Here is a 22,152-nt window from a genome sequence, read left to right on the forward strand (position 1 = left end):
CCCAAATCCATGTCCAATTAGAACCTCAAAATGTGACCTTATATAGAAATAAGGCCTTTCGAAGATGCAATTAGTTATGATGAGGTCATGCTAAATTAGGGTGAGCCCTAAATCCAATGACTAGTATCCTTAAAAGAGGAGGAGAGGATACACAGGAAAAGAAGAAGTTCATGTAAAGACAGGAGCAGAAACTGAAGTAATACAGCTACAAGCTGAGGAATGTCAAAAACTGCTGGGGGCCATCTAAAGTGAGGAAGACCAAGGAGAGGTTTGTTTTCCCCTTTCCCCTAGAATCTTCAGAAAGATCATGGGTTTGCTGACATTCTAGTTTTGGACCTGTGGCCTCCAGAACTGTGAGATAATAAATTTCTGTTGTTTTAAGCCCTTGTTTGTTGTTAGTATGGAAGAAGTAGGTAACTAATACAAACTCCAAAGTATTTGTGATCTCTGTTTAAAAGCCACTATGACAATGAAATCAGAGGACAGAAGTCAGGCAATAACAAATTCTTTGAGAGCAGCGCTCGACAAATTAATAAATGCATCTGCAGACAAACTTCCAAGCTCACTCCTGTCCTTTATCTCTTCACTATCATCAGGTGCATCGAACTGCATTTCCCCCCAAGACTTCTCCTCCAGATCCTAATGTAATCTGGCCAATCAGATATGCACTCTCAGAACTATGAACATTGACTTCTAAGGAGAAAGACAGAGATGGCCTGGGGCAATGTCCACAGTGTCAGCAGTGGTAGTATGTGGACCACACTGTTCACAGGTGTGACCTGAGCTGAGGTCATTGCAGCCCTGAGTGCAGAGCTTTCTGGAGTACACTTTTGAAGCTCAATTTCCCAGTGCCTCATTCACTCAATGTACCCAGGAGGTGTCCCTACCACTTTCTTAAAAAAAAAAAAAAAAGTACAGCCAGATTTTGTTTTGTTTTGTTTTTTTGTTTTGTTTTTTGTTTTGTTTTGTTTTTTTTTTTTAGTCATAATGTGTCTAACACAAAGTATATGCTAAATAAACTACTATAAAGGTTAGGCAGTTGACTTTAATTTGAGTAAGATCACGATGGGAGTTTTTTTGAATTTCCCAAATTTCCTAGGAAAACAAAGCAAGTGAGATAGCATAGAGAACATATCCACAGACAGACATAGTCTTGAATAAAACTAACTGATAATGTGTTCCAAAATGAAGATCAAACTATTGACAATAGTAATACCTACTCAAGACCCCAGTTTGGGGAAGGTGTAGAGGGAAGGCATGCAGGGAAGTTGTGGCTGATCCAAGAATTTCACAGCACCAAAACTACTAACAAATACTAGCAAAACACTTAGTGGAAGTCTCAGAGAGTGAACCTGAGAATAAATGGTAAAATTCTTAGAAATGTAACATAGCAGTCTACAAAGAATATCCTAATCTTCCAAGTGGATCTAATAAAAACTCCTTTCTAGGAGACCAGAGACCCAAGCTAAAGAAAAATTCCTGGAGTAGAATCCAAATTGGCTAGAGCAGGAATGAGAGGGACAGAGGAGATCAAGGGTTTGATAAGAGGGCCAGCTGTCCAGAGGAGGCACAGCCCAGACCTGGGATGGTTGCTGTAAAGAGAAGCTATATATTTTACACTTCATGGTAACAACAGAGAAAGGAACCCTCAAACTGATAATGTATGGAAGTTACTCTACCCATTAAGCAGGAGAAACTCCATTTCAAATGAACAATAGCAAAAAAGGTAATAAAACAAAAGGATTATGATCAAGTCCTTATGAATATATCATAATTATATATTATGATTATATATATAATATGTATGATCAAGTCCATATAAATATGTAGAAGAACCCAATAACATATAAAAATATAAGACACACAAAAAAGTAAACATACAAAGCAGATAAAAACTGTAGTAGAATATAACAAAGTTATCAAAAGAAATTAAAAATAGATGCTACAAAAGTGCCACAAAACTGAAAACAGGGAAGCAAAGAAATGATGTCTAAATAACAGGAGACTGGGAAAAAAGACAGAGAAGTGTTCAGGAGATCATCAGAATTAGAAAGAAATGGAAAAAAAATCATTTTAGATGGAGAAGTAAACTCAAAGGAACACAAGATTGAAAAGACAGCATGGGGAGTACATACAGTAAGGGAAACAGAATACAGAAGAAATAAAATGGAAAAAAAGAAAAAAAACACATTAAGAAAATTATAGAAATAAATGACTAAAACATGATCTGGTGTAACTGGACTATAAAAGAAATCCTGAAGAACAATGAAGCAGAATAAAATAAAATAAATATCATGTGATGAGTATATCCCATAACAGTCAACAAAAGACACATTCTCATAATTCTGCTGAGTTCACTAATAAATGTAAAGACTCTCAATATTTAAGAGGAAAGATCACATCACATAGAAGGAAAAAAACATTCTCACAGCCACATTTATACCAAAAACGATGAAGTAACATATTTAAGAACCTCAAGAAATGAAAATGTGAAACACCTTAAGAAATCTAGAAATAGACTGAAAAAAGTAGACTAAATAAAGAAAAGAAAGAAAGAAGGGTAAAAGCAAAAATTAATGAGTGAGAATGAATGAATAAGCTAGTACTTTTTAAAAATCAGTAAGATAAGTAAACCAATTGACTAATCTAAAATAAAATGAAGGGTATCTGGGTGGTTCAGTTGATTAAGTGTCTGCTTTTGGTTCAGGTCATGATCTTTGGGTTCTGGGATGGAGCCCTGAATGTAGAGTTCCTTGCTCTGTGAGGAGTCTGCTTCTCCCTCTCCCTCTACTGGCCCCACCATGCTCTCTCTCAAATAAACGAATAAAATCTTTAAAAAAAATAAAGCAAAATGAAACAAAACAAAACAATGCTAGCCAAGCCAGCTAAAAGAAAGTCTAATCTCACAAAAAATTCAAAATTCAGAGAAAATACAAACCAGAGAAATTAAAATTATTTTAAGCAATCTTCTGTTAATAAATGAAACAAACTAAATAGTGGATAACTTCCTAAGAAAGTATACTTCACCAAAGAGATTCCACAGACCAAGCAAGTCTCAACAGAACAATTCCCATAGAAGACACAGAAACAGAAAGGAGTTCTACCAAAAAAAAAGCACTAGGACCAGATGGTTTCACAGGAGATTTATACCAAACTTTTAAAGTTATAACAATTTAAAGATGATTCAGACTATTTTAGAGCATAGGAGTATATGCACACATGGAAAATCTAATATCAAAACCTGACAAAGATTAGACAAAATTAAAACAAGGAACAAAATAACAAATATCATCAAATAGCACATTAAACTAGAATAAAACTGTCATGACTCAACTCAGTGTTTTCTAGGAATGTAAGGATGGTTCAATATTAGGGAATCTACCCTATTATAAGAGCTTAAAAGAAAAATAATCATTCAACAAATTTTAAAAGCTATTCATGATACAAAATTCAAAAATTGGAGTATTCTCTTAATCTGATAAAATATACATTATTCAAACCCTAATCCTTCAAATTACTTAATAAGGAAATATTAGAGATGTTCTAAATAAGCCCCACTAAATAAGTGAAAGATGTTCACTGCCTCTAATACTATTTGAAATTGAGCTGACCCAATTAAATAAGTGAAAGCAATTATAGGCATCTGAATTGAAAATAAAAAGACAAATCTGTATTTATTTCTATATGCTATAAAGATATGGAAATACCAAAAATATTAATGGAAAAACTACTATAAGTAATATAAGAATTTAGTAAATTTAGAAAAGTAGCAGGAAATAATATTAACATATAAAAATCAAAAGTCTTCATTTAAAATAACAACAGCAAATTAGAATACTTAATAGAAGATAAGACTCCATATTGACAGCAAAAAGATGAAATAAATACCAAAATATAAGCATTACAAAAAATGTGTAAAGTGCATATAAGGAGAAGTATTAAACAGTCCTGTAAGACTCAACAGAATGGAAAGACAGCTTATGATTTGGAATAGGAAGAAGTGTGTGTGGCCAAAAAAGCCATGAGCAAAGAAAAATGATAAATGCTTAAAGTAAATGCAATTTATGTTACAAAGAACTAATATTCCCAACACAAAAAAATGCCTAAAACTTGAGTGAAAAATAGTAACAATTTGAAACTGGTCTTTGTATACCATCAGGTTCAACCTCACTCTGAAAAGAGAAATTTAAAACTACACTGAGTTACCATTTCTCAACCATCAGATTGGCAAATATCCAAAAGTTTTACAAAATATTTTGTGGTGACCATTTGGGGAAAGAGGCACCTGTGTACATCACTGGTCAAAGTCAAAATGGTTCAGAGAATATAGAGTATACATAAACTAATAACAGAACTACCAGGAAGCAATTAGCTATATCTAGAATGTAGAATGTTCTATAAGACTCATTTTCCCAATGGATCAGTTTTTTTTTTTTCAGGATATGTGGGGCTGAGAACTAATTGGCATAAAGAGATTTAAACAGAATTTAAAAATATAACAAACACACTTGTGAAGCTTGTTTGAATCCTGATTCAAAGAAGCTACCTTAATATAAAAAGAAATGTTTGAGACAATTGGGGAAATACCTCTATGACTTGGGTACTGGCATATATTAAGAAATTGTTAATTTTGCTAGATGCAATAATGGCATGATGGTTATGTTAAAAAGAATGTTTATCACTCAGTAATGCATAAGGAGTTACTTCTGACATTTCAAATCTGATTTTTCAGATTTGCTCTAAAATGAAAAGAACTGGCCACTACTGATAACTGTTGATACTGAGTTGCAGGGATTCATGACAACTATAACCTCTACTTCTGTGTAAACTCAAAATTTTCCATGGTTTTAGGAGGGAGGGGGAAGATGGCGGAAGAGTAGGGGTCCTCAACTCACCTGGTCCCACAAACTAGATACTAGTTACCTAGATAGCTTTTAAAACATCCTGAACACCAATGAATTCGACCTGAGATTTAAAGAGAGAACAGCTAGAATGCTATAGAGAGAAAAGTTTTCACTTCTAACAAGGGAAGAGGGTGAAAAAAAATAAAAAAGAATAAAGTGGGGGAGGGATACTGCGAGGAGCAGGGCTAAAGCGGGGCAGTGAAAGCCTCCAGGGCAGGAAAGCCCAGCCCTGGAGAAGCGGGAACTTTAAAAATCCACCCCGGAGTTTTCCCTGCCAGAAAAGTGCTCAGCAGGGAAATCGGGCACAGGACAGTGAGAACTCTCCTGTCACTGGGCGCCCCCAAGCTGTGCAGGTCAGCACTCCTACGCCTCTGCCCCCCACCCCCTACTGAGAGTCAGGCCAGTGTGGACTGGGAAACTGTGGTTAGTTACTCTCGGGGAGCTAACTCCAGAGCTGGAGAGCTGGCCACTGCAATTTTTTCCCTCTTTGTTTCACCTTGCACCTGGGAGAGGCGGGCTGCTAGGGAACAGAGGCCTCATGAGGTAAACAGCACACACACCTGAGAGCACAGCAGGCCCTCCCCCAGAAGACCAGCTGGAAGAACAGGGGAAGAGCAAGTACTTGACCAATAAGCCCTGGAAAGCTCCAGAACTGAGGGAAAATCAAGGGAAAATAGTATATAGACCTAGAGGGTCCCTTATTTTTCTTTTTTTGTTTCCTTTTCCATTACGACTTGTTTTTATATCTGACTAAAAATTTCCAATATTTTTTGTCTTTTCCCACCTTAACTACAATATTTTATCAGCGCTTCATTTTTAATTTTTTTTCCTTTTTGACTTTCATTTTTCTACAATTACATGTCTTAGATATATTTTTCACTTCTGGATTCCCTTCAATGTATTCAGTTTAATTCTGGTACATATACGAGATATGGGCATTTGTTTTTTGGTTTTTGGTTTTCCTGCCTCGTTTTGTTTTACAATGGTGGAAGTTAGTACCCTCTAAAACACAACCAACATGCACTCAGAACCAAGTGGAATAATGTGTTGGTTCATTCTGTGAGATAATATTCTCTCTTCCTTCCTATTCTGCCCCCCTCTTTTATCTTGTTCATGTTTTTGTGGTCAGTGTTGAGGCTTTATATAAGTATTGCTGGTTTATATAAATTTGGGATTGAGCATCTTCTAATATACAAAACAAAACACACTCAGAACTAAGAGGATCAAAAAATTGAAAAAAGAGCCAAGAGGATCATCTTCTAAGACACCTCAGGTAGACTACATTCCCTCTCCACTACCACTTCCTCACTACCACCATCCCCCCCTTTTTCCTCTTTTCTTTTTTCTTCTTTGTTTTTGTGTTTGTGTTTTTATTTTTATTACTTTGTTTTAAAATTTGTTTTTCACTTTAGCAGTCCTTTTATTTTGCTCTGTTCTTTTTCTTTTATTTTCTGGTCTCTAACCTCTTTGGAATCATCTAGGGTGTATTTTATTTAGGTTGTGGTTGATATTTTTGACTCAGCCCGCTCATACAGCCACTCTGCACTGAACAAAATGGCTAGAAGGAAGAATTTACCACAAAAGAAAAAAACCGAAAACAATACTCTTTGCCACAGAGTTACAGAATTTGGATTTAAATACGATGTCAGACATTCAATTCAGAAGTACAATTATAAAGCTACTGGTGGCTCTGGAAAAAAGTGTAAAGGACTCTAGAGACTTCGTTACTGCAGAATGAAGATCTAATCAGACTGAAATTAAAAATAGATTAAACGAGATACAATCCAAACTGGATGCCCTAACTGCTAGGGTTAATGAGGTGGAAAAGAGAGTGAGTGACATAGAAGATAAGTTGATGGTAAGGAAGGAAGCTGAGGAAAAAAGAGAAAAACAATAAAAGCCCAAGAGAAAAGGCTTAGGGAAATAAGTGATAGCTTGAGAAGGAAGAATATATGTCTAATTGGGATTCCAGAAGAGGCTGAGAGAGAGAGAGAGGACCACAAAGTGTATTTAAACAAATCATAGATGAGAACTTCCCAAATTGGGGAAAAGAAACAGGCATTCAGGTCCAAGAGATAGAGAGGACCCCCCCAAAAAAATTCATAAAAACCATTCAACACCTCGACATTTAATAGTGAAACTTGCAAATTTCAAAGGTAAAGAAAAAATTCTTAAAGCAATGTGAAACAAGAGATCCTTAACTTATATGGGGAGAAATATAACATTAACAGCAGACCTCTCCACAGAGACCTGGCAGGCCAGAAAGGGCTGGCATGATATATTCAGGGTCCTAAATGAGAAGAACATGAAGCCAAGAATACTTTATACAGCAAGGCTCTCATTCAGAATAGAAGGAGAGATAACGTGCTTCCACGATAGGCAGAAACTGAAAAAAAAAAAAAAAACTGGATCTGCAAGAAATATTAAGGGGGACTATGTAAAAGAAAGAGGGAGCCCAAAGAAACAATCCACAAAAACAGGGACTGAATAGGTAATATGATTGCACTAAATTCATATCTTTCAATAGTTACTCTGAGTAGTTACTCTGAACGTGAATAGGCTAAATGATCCCATCAAAAGACGGAGGGTATCAGACTGGATAAAAAAGCAAGACCCATCTATATGTTATTTACAAGAGACTCATTTTAGTCTTAAGGACACCTCCAGCCTGAAAATGAAGGGGTGGAGAACCATTTACCATTCAAATGGTCCTTAAAAGAAAGCTGGGTAGCAATCCTCATATCAGATAAATTAAAGTTTATCCCAAAGACTGTAGTAAGAGATGAAGAGGGACACTGCATCATACTTAAAGGATCTATCCAACAAGAGGACCTAACAATTATGAATATTTATGCCCCTAATGTGGGAGTTGCCAAGTATATCAATTGATAACCAAAGTAAAGACATACTTAAATGATAATACACTAATAGTAGGAGACCTCAAATGGCACTTTCAACAAATGACAGATATTCTAAGCAGAACATTACTAAAAAAACAAGGGCCTTAAATGATACACTGGACAAAATAGATTTCACAGATATATACAGAATTTTCCATCCAAATGCAACTGAATACACATTCTTCTCAAGTGCACATAGAACTTTCTCCATAATAGACCACATAGTGGGTCACAAATCAGGTCTCAAGTGATACCAAAAGATTGGGATTGTCCCCTGCATATTCTCAGACCACAATGATTTGAAACTTGAACTCAATCACAAGAAGAAATTTGGAAGAAACTCAAACACATGGAGGTTAAAGAGCATCCTACTAAAAGATGAACGGGTCAACCAGGAAATTAGAGAAGAATTAAAAAGATTCATGGATGTGAATGAAAATGAAAATACAACTGTTAAAAACCTTTGGGATACAGCAAAAGCAGTCCTAAGAATGAAATACATTGCAATACAAGCCTCCCTCAAAATATTGGAAAAAACTCAAATACACAAGCTAACCTTGCACCTAAAGGAACTGGAGAAAGAACAGCAAGTAAAGTCTACACCAAGCAGAAGAAGAGATAATAAAGATTTGAGCAGAACTCAATGAACCAGAGACCAGAATAACTGTAGAATAGATCAACAAAACCAGGAGTTGGTTCTTTGAAAGAATTAATAAGATAGATAAACCCCTAGCCAGCCTTATTAAAAAGAAAAAAGACTATGAAAGAGGAGAGTCACAGCCAATACCAAGGAAATACAAACAGTTTTTAAAATGTATTATGAGCAGCTATATGCCAACAAATTAGGCAATCTAGAAGAAATGAATGCATTTCTGGAAAACCACAAATTACCAAAACTAGAACAGGAAAAAATAGAAAACCTGAACAGATGAATAAACAGCAAGGAAATTGAAGCAGTCATCAAAAACTTCCCAAGACACAAAAGTCCAGGGCCAGATGGCTTATTCAACCTAGTGCTAGAAGCCCTACCCTCCACGATCAGACAACAAAAAGAAATAAAAGGCATTCAAATTGGCAAAGAAGTCAAACTCTCCCTCTTCGCAGATGACATGATACTCTACATAGAAAACCCAAAAGACTCCACCCCAAGATTGCTAGAACTCATACAGCAATTCAGCAACATGGCAGGATACAAGACCAATGCCCAGAAATCAGTTGCATTTCTATACACCAACCATGAGGCTGAAGAAAGAGAAATTAAGGAGTCAATCCCATTTACAATTGCATCTAAAAGCAGATACGTAGGAATAAACCTAACCAAAGAGGTAAAGGATCTATACCCTAAAAACTACAGAACACTTCTGGAAGAAATTGAGGAAGACACAAAGAGATGGAAAAACATTCCATGCATATGCACTGGAAGAATAAATATTGTGAAAATGTCTATGCACCCAGGACAACTTACAGGTTCAATGCAATCCCTATCAAAATACCACGGACTTTCTTCACAGAGTTGGAACAAATAATCTAAAGATTTGTGTGGTATCAGAAAAGACCCCGAATAGCCAGGGGAATGTTGAAAAAGAAAACCAATGCCAGGGGTATCACAATGCCAGATTTCAAGCTGTATTACACAGCTGTGATCATCAAGACAGTATGGTACTGACAGAAAAACAGATGCATAGGTCCATGGAACAGAATAGAGAACCCAGATATGGGCCCTCAACTCCATGGTTAATAGTTGACAAAGCAGGAAAAAATATTCACTGGAAAAAGGACAGTCTATTCAATTAATGATGCTGGGAAAACTAGACATCCACATGCAGAAGAATGAAACTAAACCATTCTCTTACACCAGACACAAAGATAAATTCAAAATGGATGAAAGATCTAAATGTGAGGCAAGCATCCATCAAAATCCTAGAGGAGAACACAGGCAATAACCTTTTTGAACTTGGCCACAGTAACTTCTTGCAAGATATATCTATGAAGGCAAGGGAAACAAAAGCAAAAATGAACTATTAGAACTTAATCAGGATAAAAAGGTTCTGCACAACAAAAGAAAGCATCAACAAAAATAACAGACAACCTACAGAATGGGAGAAGATACCTGCAAATGACATATCAGATAAAGGGCTAGTATCCAAGATCTATAAAGAACTTATTAAACTCAACAGCAAAGAAACAAACAATCCATTCATGAAATGGGCAAAAGACATGAACAGAAATTTCACAGAGGAAGACCTAGACATGGCCAACAAGCACATGAGAAAATGGCTCTGCATCACTTGCCATCAGGGAAATACAAATCAAAACCACAAGGAGATACCATCTCACACCAGTGATAATGGTGAAAATTAACAAGACAGCAAACAACAAATGTTGGAGAGGATGTGGAGAAAGGGGAACCCTCTTGCACTGTTGGTGGGAATGTGAACTGGTGCAGCCACTCTGGAAAACTGTGTGGAGGTTCCTCAAAGAGTTAAAATTAGAACTGCCCTATGACCCAGCAATTGCACTGCTGGGGATTTACCCCAAAAATACAGATGCAGTGAAATGCCGGGACACCTGCACCCCAGTGTTTATAGCAGCAATGTCCACAATAGCCAAACTGTGGAAGGAGCCACGATGTCCTTCAACAGATGAATGGTTAAAGATGTGATATATAGGGCAGCCTGGGTGGCTCAGCAGTTTAGCACCGCCTTCAGCCCAGGGCGTGATCCTGGAGACCCGGGATCGAGTTCCACGTTGGGCTCCCTGCGTGGAGCCTGCTTCTCCTTTTGCCTGTGTCTCTGCCTCTCTCTCTCTCTCCTCTCTGTGTATTCTCATGAATAAATGAATAAAATATTAAAAAATATGTGATATATATATATATATATATATGAATATTAAGTCAGCCATCAGAAGAGACAAAGAGACCCACCATTTGCTTTGACGTGGATAGAACCGGAGGGCATTATGCTGAGTGAAATAAGTCAATTGGAGAAGGACAATCATATGGTTTCACTCATATGTGGAATATAAGAAATAGTGAAAGGGACTATAAGGGAAAGGCGGGGAACCGAGTGGGAAAAATTAGAAAGGGAGACAAACCATGAGATACTCCTAACTCTGGGGAACAAAGGGTTGAAAGGGGAGGTCGGTGGGGGATTGGGGTAACTGGGTGATGGGCACTGAGGAGGGTACTTGATGATATGAGCACTGGGTGTTATACTATATGTTGGCCAATTGAACTTAAATAAAAAATGAAAAATAAATAATAATAAAAACACCAACATAATTTGATTTGTTATGTTAATTAAGGATAGCAGTAAATTTAGTTTGATGAGATTAGTTTAATTTAGAATTAGTTTAATGAGCTAAAACATTTTTGAATCCCAGTTCAAATTTCAAAATATGAAAAATATTTCATTTTAAAAATTCATAACAGAGTAAACAGTAACATATGTTTGGGACATTTTATTGCCTTTTACATATTTTATTCCTATATTGTGAAATAACTTCATTGTTATCATCACAATAGACAGTACACCTCTTTTTCACAAAGGATACATTTCAAGACTCCCACTGGATGTCTGAACGTGAAGATAATACCAAACTCTATACATGCTATGTTTTTTTCCGAAACATACATACTCATGGTAAATTTAAGCCAGACACAGTAAGAGACTGCCGACAATAATAAAATAGAACAGGGATGCCTAGGTGTCTCAGCAGTTGAACATTTGCCTTTGGCTCAGGGCATGATCCTGGAGTCCCAGGATCGAGTCCCACATCAGACTTCCTGCATGGAGCCTGCTTCTCCTTCTGCCTGTCTCTGCCTCTCTCTCTCTTTCTCTCTCTCTCTCTCTCTGTCTCTCATGAATAAATAAAAATTTTAAAAATATTAATAATAAAATATAACAGTTATAACAAAAAAAAAAGAATAAAAAATAAAAAGATTTTTAAAAGGTAAAAATGAAAAGAGTAATGCATTGACTGTGATCCCTCTCTTTTAAGAATAACACACAATGAATTACGTATAAAGAGAATCACTGACCCATGAGTAACTTCATGTTATGCATCATCTCATTAGATTCTTAAAATCCTAGTACAAAATAAAGCCCGTTACCACCAAAATTATGTAACTAGAGATGCTGATACAGCCAGTAAACGAAAGCTAAGATTTGAGTCAAATCTATCATTTGTAAACCCTTATATCCATACTGCTATCTCCTTATACCAATGGCTCCTTAAATAGCATAATTTAAAATACTTTAGAGAGACAGTATCATCTATATATTTTTATCCTCTGTGTGAAGGTTAGTAGTATATAGAAGGGATATCCTCTGACAGAACTTTTCTTCCTTTGCTTTTTCCTTCTTTTCCTTTTTCTTGTTATTTCTTATCTCTCCATAGTGCCAATTGCATGCCATACCTTCCTCTTCTTATACTCCTGCTTTCCACATCATGTCCTTTCTTTTCACTCCTTTATATCTTTAGAACACTTCAGGTTAATGATATACTGAATATCGTCACATTATAACTTGATCATGCAACATTTATTCTGCATCCCATAAATCCACAGGTGCCAAGCTTGGGCCAACCACAGTGCCAGGCCATGAGTTCACCTGTAGGTGACATAACTGACCCTACTCTGGCCATGAAGCTGGCCAGTCGGACTATCTTCCTCCTTCCTGGATATCCCAAGGCTTTGTGTCTTACACAATTTATTTGACATTTTAAATATTCTTATACATCATATTTTCATCAATTCTGGAGTTATGCCCTATTTTTAAAAACCTCAGTATGGATAAGAAGATGTTTTGTTTTGTTGAAATTAATATGAAAATATTATTAAACTAATTTAGATTTTTAGTGCATTTTGTTTACAGGACACTCACCTTGACAATACCCCGGATGTGCATCTTTGCTATCATCTCTGCCGTGTAGAGAAACATCAGTAAAGTATCCAGAGTAAAAGTCACATACTGAAGAGGGGGGTAGTGTTCGAATGTCATGGGTGTGTTCATACAGACAGAAATGACGCTGATGATGGCACAGATGCGCAGCAAAGAGTGAACCCACTGAAAAAAAAATGGTCCAAAGTTATCCTTTGACACCATAAAATGAGATCTTAAACTTATGTTATAAACCACTCTACTTGGAAAATAGGATATTGAGATTAAAATATCTCACCGGCATGGAGAAGGGAAAGTAGGAAACTTATGTCTGTTAAGTGCATACAACATGCTAAATATTTTCACATATTTTACATTATTTAATTCTGAAAGCAGCCTAATTTCCACATGAACACACTAAGATGGGAAGGTTAAAAGTCTCTTAAGACTTTTCTGTGCTCCTGGAGTTATTGAGAGCCAGGGCCTTGTTGTGAACTTAGGCAGGCTACTGCAATGCCTCTGATCTCTCCAAGGCATCGGACCACAACATAAGGAGATTCTGATCCCATTAAAATAGGGGAGTCAGTACCTTACTTATATAGAAATGTTATGTGCTATTTATTACTTTTATACTTTTTATATATTGGGTGCACCTAGAATTGGAAACTTATACTTACCATAACTTCCCTGGCAGCAAGCACAGTGGCCTATCTTCATGGATTGCCCATGTTTTTAAGAATGACTTGATATATAGCACTTCCCATGTGTCAGGCTTTCTTTCCATTTGTATGTTATATGTAGCATTCTCAAATAAAACAACATACTTCAAAAATCTGACCACATCCCACATTCTCAAAAGATAATAAATGGACTTTCTTCCACATTTTATAGAACATTTTGAAGAAATTTAGCCCTGATAGCTTTTCTAAAATCCCAAAAAGTGTTTGTGCAGTTCTAGGAGTGCACATGTTGTCTGAAGATTTTCCTTAACTTCAACATAAAGATAAACATGTATAGGCATGTGTTTGTGTGTGTGCATATACATGTGTGTATGTGCAGGAAATACGATCCCTCATGTAGAACATTTTATTATAAAAACTAACACCTAAGCTAAAAAATTAGTAAATGGCATCTGCATGCTACCCCCACAAAATTTATATTACTAGTTAATTAGAACACAATTCTTAAACATAATTCCTTTCTTTCTTAAACATAATTTAAATGTGTTATTTATTGATTATGCTGGATATATCCACAGTCATGTTAATCCTCTAACATTATACTCCCCCTGAAAGAGATGTCACAATTTCATGGTATATGTCTTCTCAGCTGTGCAAGCTAGAAGCACTCATGATGAAAAATTGAAGACTGTCAAGAACTTTGAGGAGATTCAGACACTTGTAGGCTAGTGAGTGGGTTATAATATTAATCTGACAGTTATAATATTTGCATGAAGACATAATGTCATTAATTCTATACCATGTAAGTCACTGATGACTCAATTCATTTTAAGGGTTGATGCACTTTTCATGCAATTTGGAAGACCTTCAATAAAAGTGCAAATTTAGCTTGATCTGGATCTCCAACACAAAGGATCTAATTACACAAAAGAGCTTCAAAAGATGGGCTCTTCCACAACAAATCAATTTTGGATTTAAAGAAAGAATCCTAATTAAACATTAATCATTTTAGTTACTGCTTCCATGGCTATATCTATAATGGTACCTCTTGGAGGTTCTCAGAAAGCCTTATATTTGGTGGGCACTCAGAAAAAGTTAGTGAATGCTTTATTTTCCATCCTGTTCCATTTTCTAAACATGAATGACAGACCTACTATGGGTAAGAAATTATGTAGGGCTCTGGGGCCACAAATAAGTTAAATATGTTTCTGACTCATCACTACTTAGCAGTCTGATATGCATAATATACATTTATATTTATATGTAACACAGATTTTTACTTACATACAAATGTAAAAATAGGAAAAGTGGAAAGAGAAGAGGTTCATTCTGCATGTTGTGGAGAGGGTTAAATGAGGAACCATTCAGAGGCTGACAGGAGTGGGCTGACATTTGAGCCAGCCCTTAATGGGTCAGGAGGACTTGACTCATCAGAGGCTGGGGAAGGCCTCTGGGCAGGGAAGCAATGTGAACTGGCTGGATGTCTTGGAGGAACGGGAAGACGCTGATGAGGCTCAAGTGGCCAGTGTGCAGATCCAGGAAAGCACAGTTGCTCTGCTGGTGGTTAGAGCCAGATTATAAAAAGTCCTCAATGTGTAAACACATTTTAATTTGCAATGTAGGTAAGAGAGATGTTTCAATGACTGTACAGAAGGGCAATGTGAACAGAAACGGGAATGCAGGAAGAAATGTGAGCATGCTGGACACATAGTCTGAAAGGCAGAATGGATGGAGAAGACCGCAAAGGGCCAGGAACATGGGCAGGTGATCTTTATCCTGGTCAAGGGAAAGACCATGAGTGTGAGGGTAGCAGTTAATTTCCTTACTTCAGGTTCTGCTGTGAGTTCGGTACTGAAGTGGAGCCCACCCGCTGTGGTAGGGCTGAGCTTCCAAGACCTGTGGACATGCCATCCCACCTTCTGGCTGCTATGCTCTCTGTTCAGTGATACTGTCCTAGATGTTCGCCTCAAGTTCTCATTAGCTTCATCAGGCAGAGAAGGTGCCAGAATTCTTCAGAGACACTATCCACTATCTCATTAACTTTTACTTTTACTCAAACCTTGTGACTCAGGAGGTGACCTTTCATTCCAAACATTTGATTATCGCCTCACACATTTGTGCATGCTCAGATCTCTAAGTAAAGGAAACATGATAGAACAGATTACTCATCTGGGACTCCAGCTTTGGATCAGTCTGCAAAGTGGCATTATCACTGCATGGCATGACTCTGAGAACAGCATGTGCAGTGCATGTGCAGTGGGGGTAAGGAGGGAGCAGACCACCTAGCAGACCTTCCTATGTGAATAACTCCCGGTGGTACCTCTTTATTTCATCTGAATTATTCTCCACTTCCAGACTGTGAGACTCATCCATATTCTACTGCACCTCAAACAGTCATTTCAAAGCCAAAGGGATGTGATTTTTGAATTATATGTATCAAATTTCCTTTATATCAGCATGTGCTTCTCCACTCTTCAAAAAAGAAACTTACTGGCTTATTAATCCAGAGTATGTCAGCGTTGTCGGACAGAGATTCATCGGGACCAAAGTCAGTAACTGGCTGGGCCTCCACCCTGGAGCTCTGCTTCCTTTTGAGCATGCTGAAGTTAGCTTTGGTGAGCAAGTACAAAACTGCAGTCTGGAGGAAGAAAGGAAGTTCTGTTAGTCACCTAGACCATCTTTACCCTGAGCACTTCAAAAACGGAGTCCCCCGTGTATCCATATGCATTCATTAATTATACACATGTTCTACTACACAGAATACAATAAACGCATGCAAGAAGAAATTATAAAAGGGTAAGATAAAAATATCAATCCAAGTTGAGCTTTTTATCCTCTCAACCCAATGGATCATCCTGTGCACTGCCTAAACAGTTTGCCTGCCCATGTAGAGAGCACTAGTCTAGTCTAACTGGGGTAGAATAGCTTTGCCTTTTTGAATATATATATTAGTAGAACATTTTTTGAGGCCTAGAGTCATCTCTACTTAGAGGCGGTCTGTGCCAGAGCACAGGTTACCGATCCACTTGAAATACTAGGATCTTTCCTCAGAATTTCCCCCAGGGTTAATTCAATGTGACACTCACAAATGTCTATTTCCAATGATAGTTTCAAACAGAATTGCCAATTTTGTCCTTGACGTAGAGGATATGGGGCAGAGACAATGGGGCAGAACCTGCTCTAAATGTTTTTTTTTTCTTTTCTTTTTTTCTTTTATAAATGCTGGGGTTGCTCCAGTTCTTCCAGTTACCTTGAAGTAAATCTAAATCTCACCAGAGAGATAAGATGCCTGCTTGTGATATAATGGAGAAGAGACACAAAGGCAGGTGGCTCTGGTTACCCTGAGTCCACAGATAGATTTAGTTGACTAACACCTGGATTAGTCTCAAAGGAAAGGAGCAAGGCTACAGTTTTTTGGGTATATACTATATCTGGGACACTTAGCAATGGTATTTTATGTAAATCTTTACCATTGACAATAGACAGGAAAACATCTTGTCTTTTCCTGCCAGCTGAGAAATTCCAGCCTCAGGGTGGTTAAGAACTCAACCAAGGCTACTCCAGCAAACTTGAATCATAAAAGAATCTACATCTGACTACAAAGTCCAAGCATTTGCCAGGGACCAAACTGATTCTGAGGACTGATCAGAATTTCACAAGGCAGATAAAGAGAAGGAAGAGGTCCAGGCAGCTCACTGCTGCGGAAATGCCAAGTCAGGAAAACACAGTAGTTTTGCCACCATGAAGGTGCACTGGCTCTCCTACCTGCGGCTACTTGGGGCTAGACACCGAACTCTAACCAAAGGACGATGAGGACCATTCAGTTCTCAAAGGAATGCAAGAACTAGAATGTGTTTGTAGTATCTGTAAATTTATGCAGGTGCAGTTTTCACTGGGAAAGAGAACAAGCCCCAGCAGCTCAGAACAAATCAGCTTTGACTTTGATTCTCTGTGTTTGGGTGCCTCCTTCTATGTCCAGGCTCTCCTTGAGGTACCTAGGTAGGTATGTCTGCCCAGCCCTCTGATTCCCAGAAGAAATCAAGCTAATTGGCTTTAAGATGTGGTAGGTGTTTCTACACTATCTTACCCAGAATATTGGATTTGAATATGGGCTTTGCAGTAGGCTGCACTAATTAATTTTATTTTACATAATTGGAGTTAGGGACTCTTGACATCGATATGTAAATATATGCAGAATATTCAAATTATGCTTATTCACTGATTTACTATGGAGGGAAACATCTGGTGGCCTCAATTTGGGATGCTTCTTGAATGACAGTCTCCTATGTATATGAAAATGGGATACAGAATCTTTTAGAAATCCTTCAAAAATGATACAATACAAAGGAAATAAAGAGTGGTTGTACAAAGTTGTTCAAAGATGATACAAGGACATTTTATAGACCTAGCCATCAACCATAATACCTTTTTCGCTGTGCCAGTGGAGAGACTTATCAATGGCCATTTATTGCTCTTATGATCTGGCCATAAGTTATAGTCTGAAAAATTTTTGATATATGAATGTTATACCTTCATATATGAATCCCATGCCCCTTTTATTATAAACATCCCAATTGAAGCAAAGCCGATTTTTGATTATGGTTTTGTTTATCTAAAGAAGTAGACATCCAGAATTATTTTTTATTAAATCCCTATGCTAGCTATTTTGACCCATCAAAATACACATGATGAATAATATTGTCATACACTTTGACCCTAATTTTACCTACTGTGAAAATGCCACCAAATTAAACAGTGCCCAAGAAAACTATGTGTTCAAACTTCCATGGAACCTAGTTAATTAATACACACATACACTAAAACTCAACAACTAGCTCCTGAATCACTGAAATCTTGGCTGATTCAATAATATTAAACATTATGTTAAGCACCCAAGTAGTAAAGTAAATTCAAATTACGTATGAAGAACTCAAAATTAATTGAGGCAGTTGATTATAAAAATTTTCCTTTCTACACAGAAATACGATTTTACACATTCATTCATGTTGAATCAATATAACTGAGTACAGCAAACCTATTATTCCCCTGATAAAGACTAGCAGGGATATTTAAGTATCCTAGGAAAGCTGATTATTTTGATAGGAAATTGCTTCTGTGTATCGTAGCCTTATCACTATGATGTATTTATAACCCAATATATTTTTTTTCTGTTTACAGAAGTGCGCTTCATAAGGCAGCACACTAAATTTAAAAAGCAAGGCTTCCAGTAGCTTTTCCACCCTTATTAAAAGTAGTTGGTATTTAAATGGCTCAATAATGGGAGAAGGCTACACAGTTATAGTATATTCATTGATAAATCTTTTACTTGGAAACAGCTAATGGCAACGCCAAGAGAAAAGATATTTTGGTTCACTGCTCCTTTTATATGGTTACAATCCAGTTTTATACTCTGTGATAGCAACATTTTACTTCTATCAGCATACACTTTCCTTAGGACATTCCAGCTCTCACTTGACCAACTGCAATTAATATACTCAGTTTTCTTTAATTGTGAAGTGCTTGCAACACTTAGGGTCATTTCTTCTCCTTGTAACCCTCTTGGGTTTGCATTAAACTCTTTTGAATCTTCTATCTTCTAAATGATGGTTTACAGTATGTCCTTTACCTGTTGTCCCTTGGGTCTGTCCTCTGTACTTAACCCCTTAAATGAGCATCTGTTCCTACAGTTTCCATCACCATCTGTTGGCGTCTGGCTCCTGAGTTGCCCATCTACGCTGCTGCTTCATCCTCAGATACAGGCCGTACCAGCACCATCACCATTTGAAACTCAACAGGACAGGTGGTTATCAGTCCGCCATTCTCCTTCACCCTTTCCTCTCAATTCTCAGATCCTACTGCCCTGAGCTCTTCGGGTCCTTGAGTGCAGATGCTCACATGTGCAGAAGGACTACATAGATTCTGTGTCCTCATGAACATGGCCTTGTGCCTAAGCCCGCTCAGCCATGGACTTCGGGTCTGGATTGCCACCAACATCAAGCTTTCTAATATGTCCTGTCCTTTTTATCAGAAATCAACTTCCCAGAACATTGATCTGATCTCTCCTATAACACAGAAAACTTCAGCCTATCCCTTAGTTTATCATTCATTCATTCACACAGAAGAGACGGCATATCTACTTCGGTATCAGGCATTGTGACATATGCTGGGTACACACCAGGAATAGCAAAGGCATTTGGAACTCACAGACTGCCTGCCTTTGTGACTTTGTGTTGTAAAGACACTCTGCCCTACCCAGTTTTACTTGGATTTCCAGTCATACTCAGACCTACATGCTCCACTTGAACTAGCTAAGTGTCCCATCACCCCCTTACACAATTTCTTGGTAACTTCCGATCCTTTATTCCAGCTGTGTCCTCTTCGTGGTCTGCTACCAATCCCACATCAGTTCTTTATATCCCCTAGTTTAACTCATGCAGAGTTTTTAAAAGGAAATTAAGAAAACAAAATGTTCAATACTATCCTTTGGGCTCCTCACCCCAAGCTTTATTGTTAGGTCTTTGGAAGAGGAGCCTTCATTGATAGCAGAAGTTTCTCATTCATCCATGCTTGCATAACATGCATTCATTCAAAAAAAATTGATCCAACTATTGTGTTAGGTGATATGAATTTAGCAGTAACAAAACATACTTGGTCTCTTTTCTCCTAGAATTCCAATGCCCTGTGCTCTTGACACAGGCAACAACATGTTTAATTAAAGGCACAACAGCTGATTAATTAAAGGAGAACCTCTCACCAATGCATACTCATCCTTCAAATCCCATCTAATGGTATTATTATTTTTTCACTACTTACTGCTAGTTCTACACTACCTCCCTGGGCAAGGGGTATTTATTAAACAGTTGATTCCCAACATGCACCTGTATATGCACTGTCAAACATGATGAGATTCACGTGACAAGCCAGGACAGCTGACTACTGGTCTCTTCCTAGATCTCATATACCTACATCTTAAATTAAATGAAAAAAAATATTTTATTTTATTTTCATTACACAAGCAATGCAAGATAATTAGGAGAAAAAAAAAACATAAAAACAAAATGAGGAACAAAGTGAAAGCCATCCGGAATTCCACTTCTAAGAACTCAATTGTTTTTGCAAAGTATCTGTTGAGTGCATATATTGTGGTAGCTCCAGGGCAAAGTGCTGCAGACAGAGCAATAATCAAATATACTCCCTCTCCTCATGACACTTCTTTAGCTGGGGCACTTATTCTCCAATGGCATATGGATGGTACCTCTACTATTTTCTTTTCCATATACATTTTTCCATGCATATATTTATTTTAAAATGGCTGCATAAACACTGTCTTATAACCAGCTGGTTTTTTCCTTCATTTAGGAGTATCTTATGAACATCTTACTCTGTCAATAAATATGCATGCATAAAAAATCCTAACTGTAAATAAACACTACCTTCAAACATCTGCCTGTCCTTGTCTTTCTTGTCTCTTAAGTTCATTTACATCATTATATGTGCAAGGCCTTGCCAGGTAAACAGATAAAAACACATCTTTCTAGATTAGGTATCAACATTGAATTTGCAGGTGAGAAAGGTATCACCACACATTTTGGAAGACAACTGAATTTGATGTTATCAAAATTTTTGAGCATTACAATCTTATTTCTTATTTCAAGTATCTCTATTTCTCTTTTTTTTGTTGTTGTTATGTTTAAATGGCTGCAGAACCCGAAACAACAAACCACTGATATCCATATTTGAACAAGTTTTCTGCCTTTTTCCATATGCATATTTAAATATTCCGTTGTACTTCAGCACATCATAATAACAGTTTGAAGACAAAGGGGATGTTTATTCCTGATGCTGGAACTGCCAAATGCCATTATTTCTGTAAATACAGACTCTACATTTTGGCTGGCCAAATTTCCTTCCCAACAGAAGGGGTCCATTCAGAACAAATGAATATAGCATCACGCATTTTATGCCATGCTTGAATTAGGGAACAAACCCCGCTATTTTGGTCTTTTTTTTTCTGTGATCCAAAATCTGCCCTGCCTCATGCTTATCCACCCTGTCCACTCATCCTTCCTCTGATCCCAGGACACAGTGGAGCCCCACTGCACCTCCTCTGCCAGCTGAGTGTCCTCTCGTTCCATCTTGAATGGTTGAAACTCCTCCCTAGTTCAGCAAGCCCAGATCATCTTGGTTCTCTGCTTTGGGAAACAAAGGTCAAAGATCAGTGTTCTGGACTGTCTCAGCAATCCATGGCCACCTCTGTGAGCTCACCCCTTAAAGCCTCTATAGCCTCATACGTAGCACTTTCCCACCCATACTCCAACGGCCCAGCATCCCTTGCTTAGTGGTGCTCAATAACTACCTCTGATCTTAATAATCAAAACTGTTTCAGGAAAAGTATTACAGACATAATTTGATATGAAGCTGAATGTATACTTTCCAGTCTGAATGCTTTACAAAGAAGAAAACAATCCTCAAACACACATATATACATACATACACACACACAGAGAGAGAAATCTACAGGAAAAAAAAACCCACAACAGTGTGATGAAATGATTTGGAAGATAAGGATTATGAGGTCATCAGTAGATTTCCTCTCAAAATCCATCAACTGCCATGTAGAAACAGACTCCTTCCAACAATGTTTACTGAGGGTTTGCCAGGTAGCAGGCCTTGTTCTAAGCACATTGTGCATCATGTCATTCCATTCTTACAAGGACCATTTCACAGATGAGAGAGTTTAGGCACAGAGGTAAGTCATATTAACCAAGACAATGTGGCTTACAGAACT

The 22,152-nt window shown here is 37.4% G+C and overlaps 1 protein-coding gene across 1 annotated transcript in view; it reads right to left on the reverse strand.

Annotated features, from left to right (window-relative positions):
- NALCN (sodium leak channel, non-selective) overlaps positions 1-22,152 on the reverse strand; it is a 318,102-nt gene that overhangs the window by 286,017 nt on the left and 9,933 nt on the right. Inside the window, exons 2-3 of the mRNA XM_055335586.1 lie at positions 15,856-16,002; positions 12,688-12,870 (exon numbers count right to left, since the gene is read on the reverse strand). Coding sequence (XP_055191561.1) covers positions 12,688-12,870; positions 15,856-15,963 — 291 coding nt within the window. The 5' untranslated portion in view covers positions 15,964-16,002. The remainder of the gene's footprint in view (positions 1-12,687; positions 12,871-15,855; positions 16,003-22,152) is intronic.

Source organism: Nyctereutes procyonoides, unplaced genomic scaffold (assembly GCF_905146905.1).
Source record: "Nyctereutes procyonoides isolate TBG_1078 unplaced genomic scaffold, NYPRO_anot_genome, whole genome shotgun sequence".
NCBI lineage: Eukaryota > Metazoa > Chordata > Mammalia > Carnivora > Canidae > Nyctereutes > Nyctereutes procyonoides.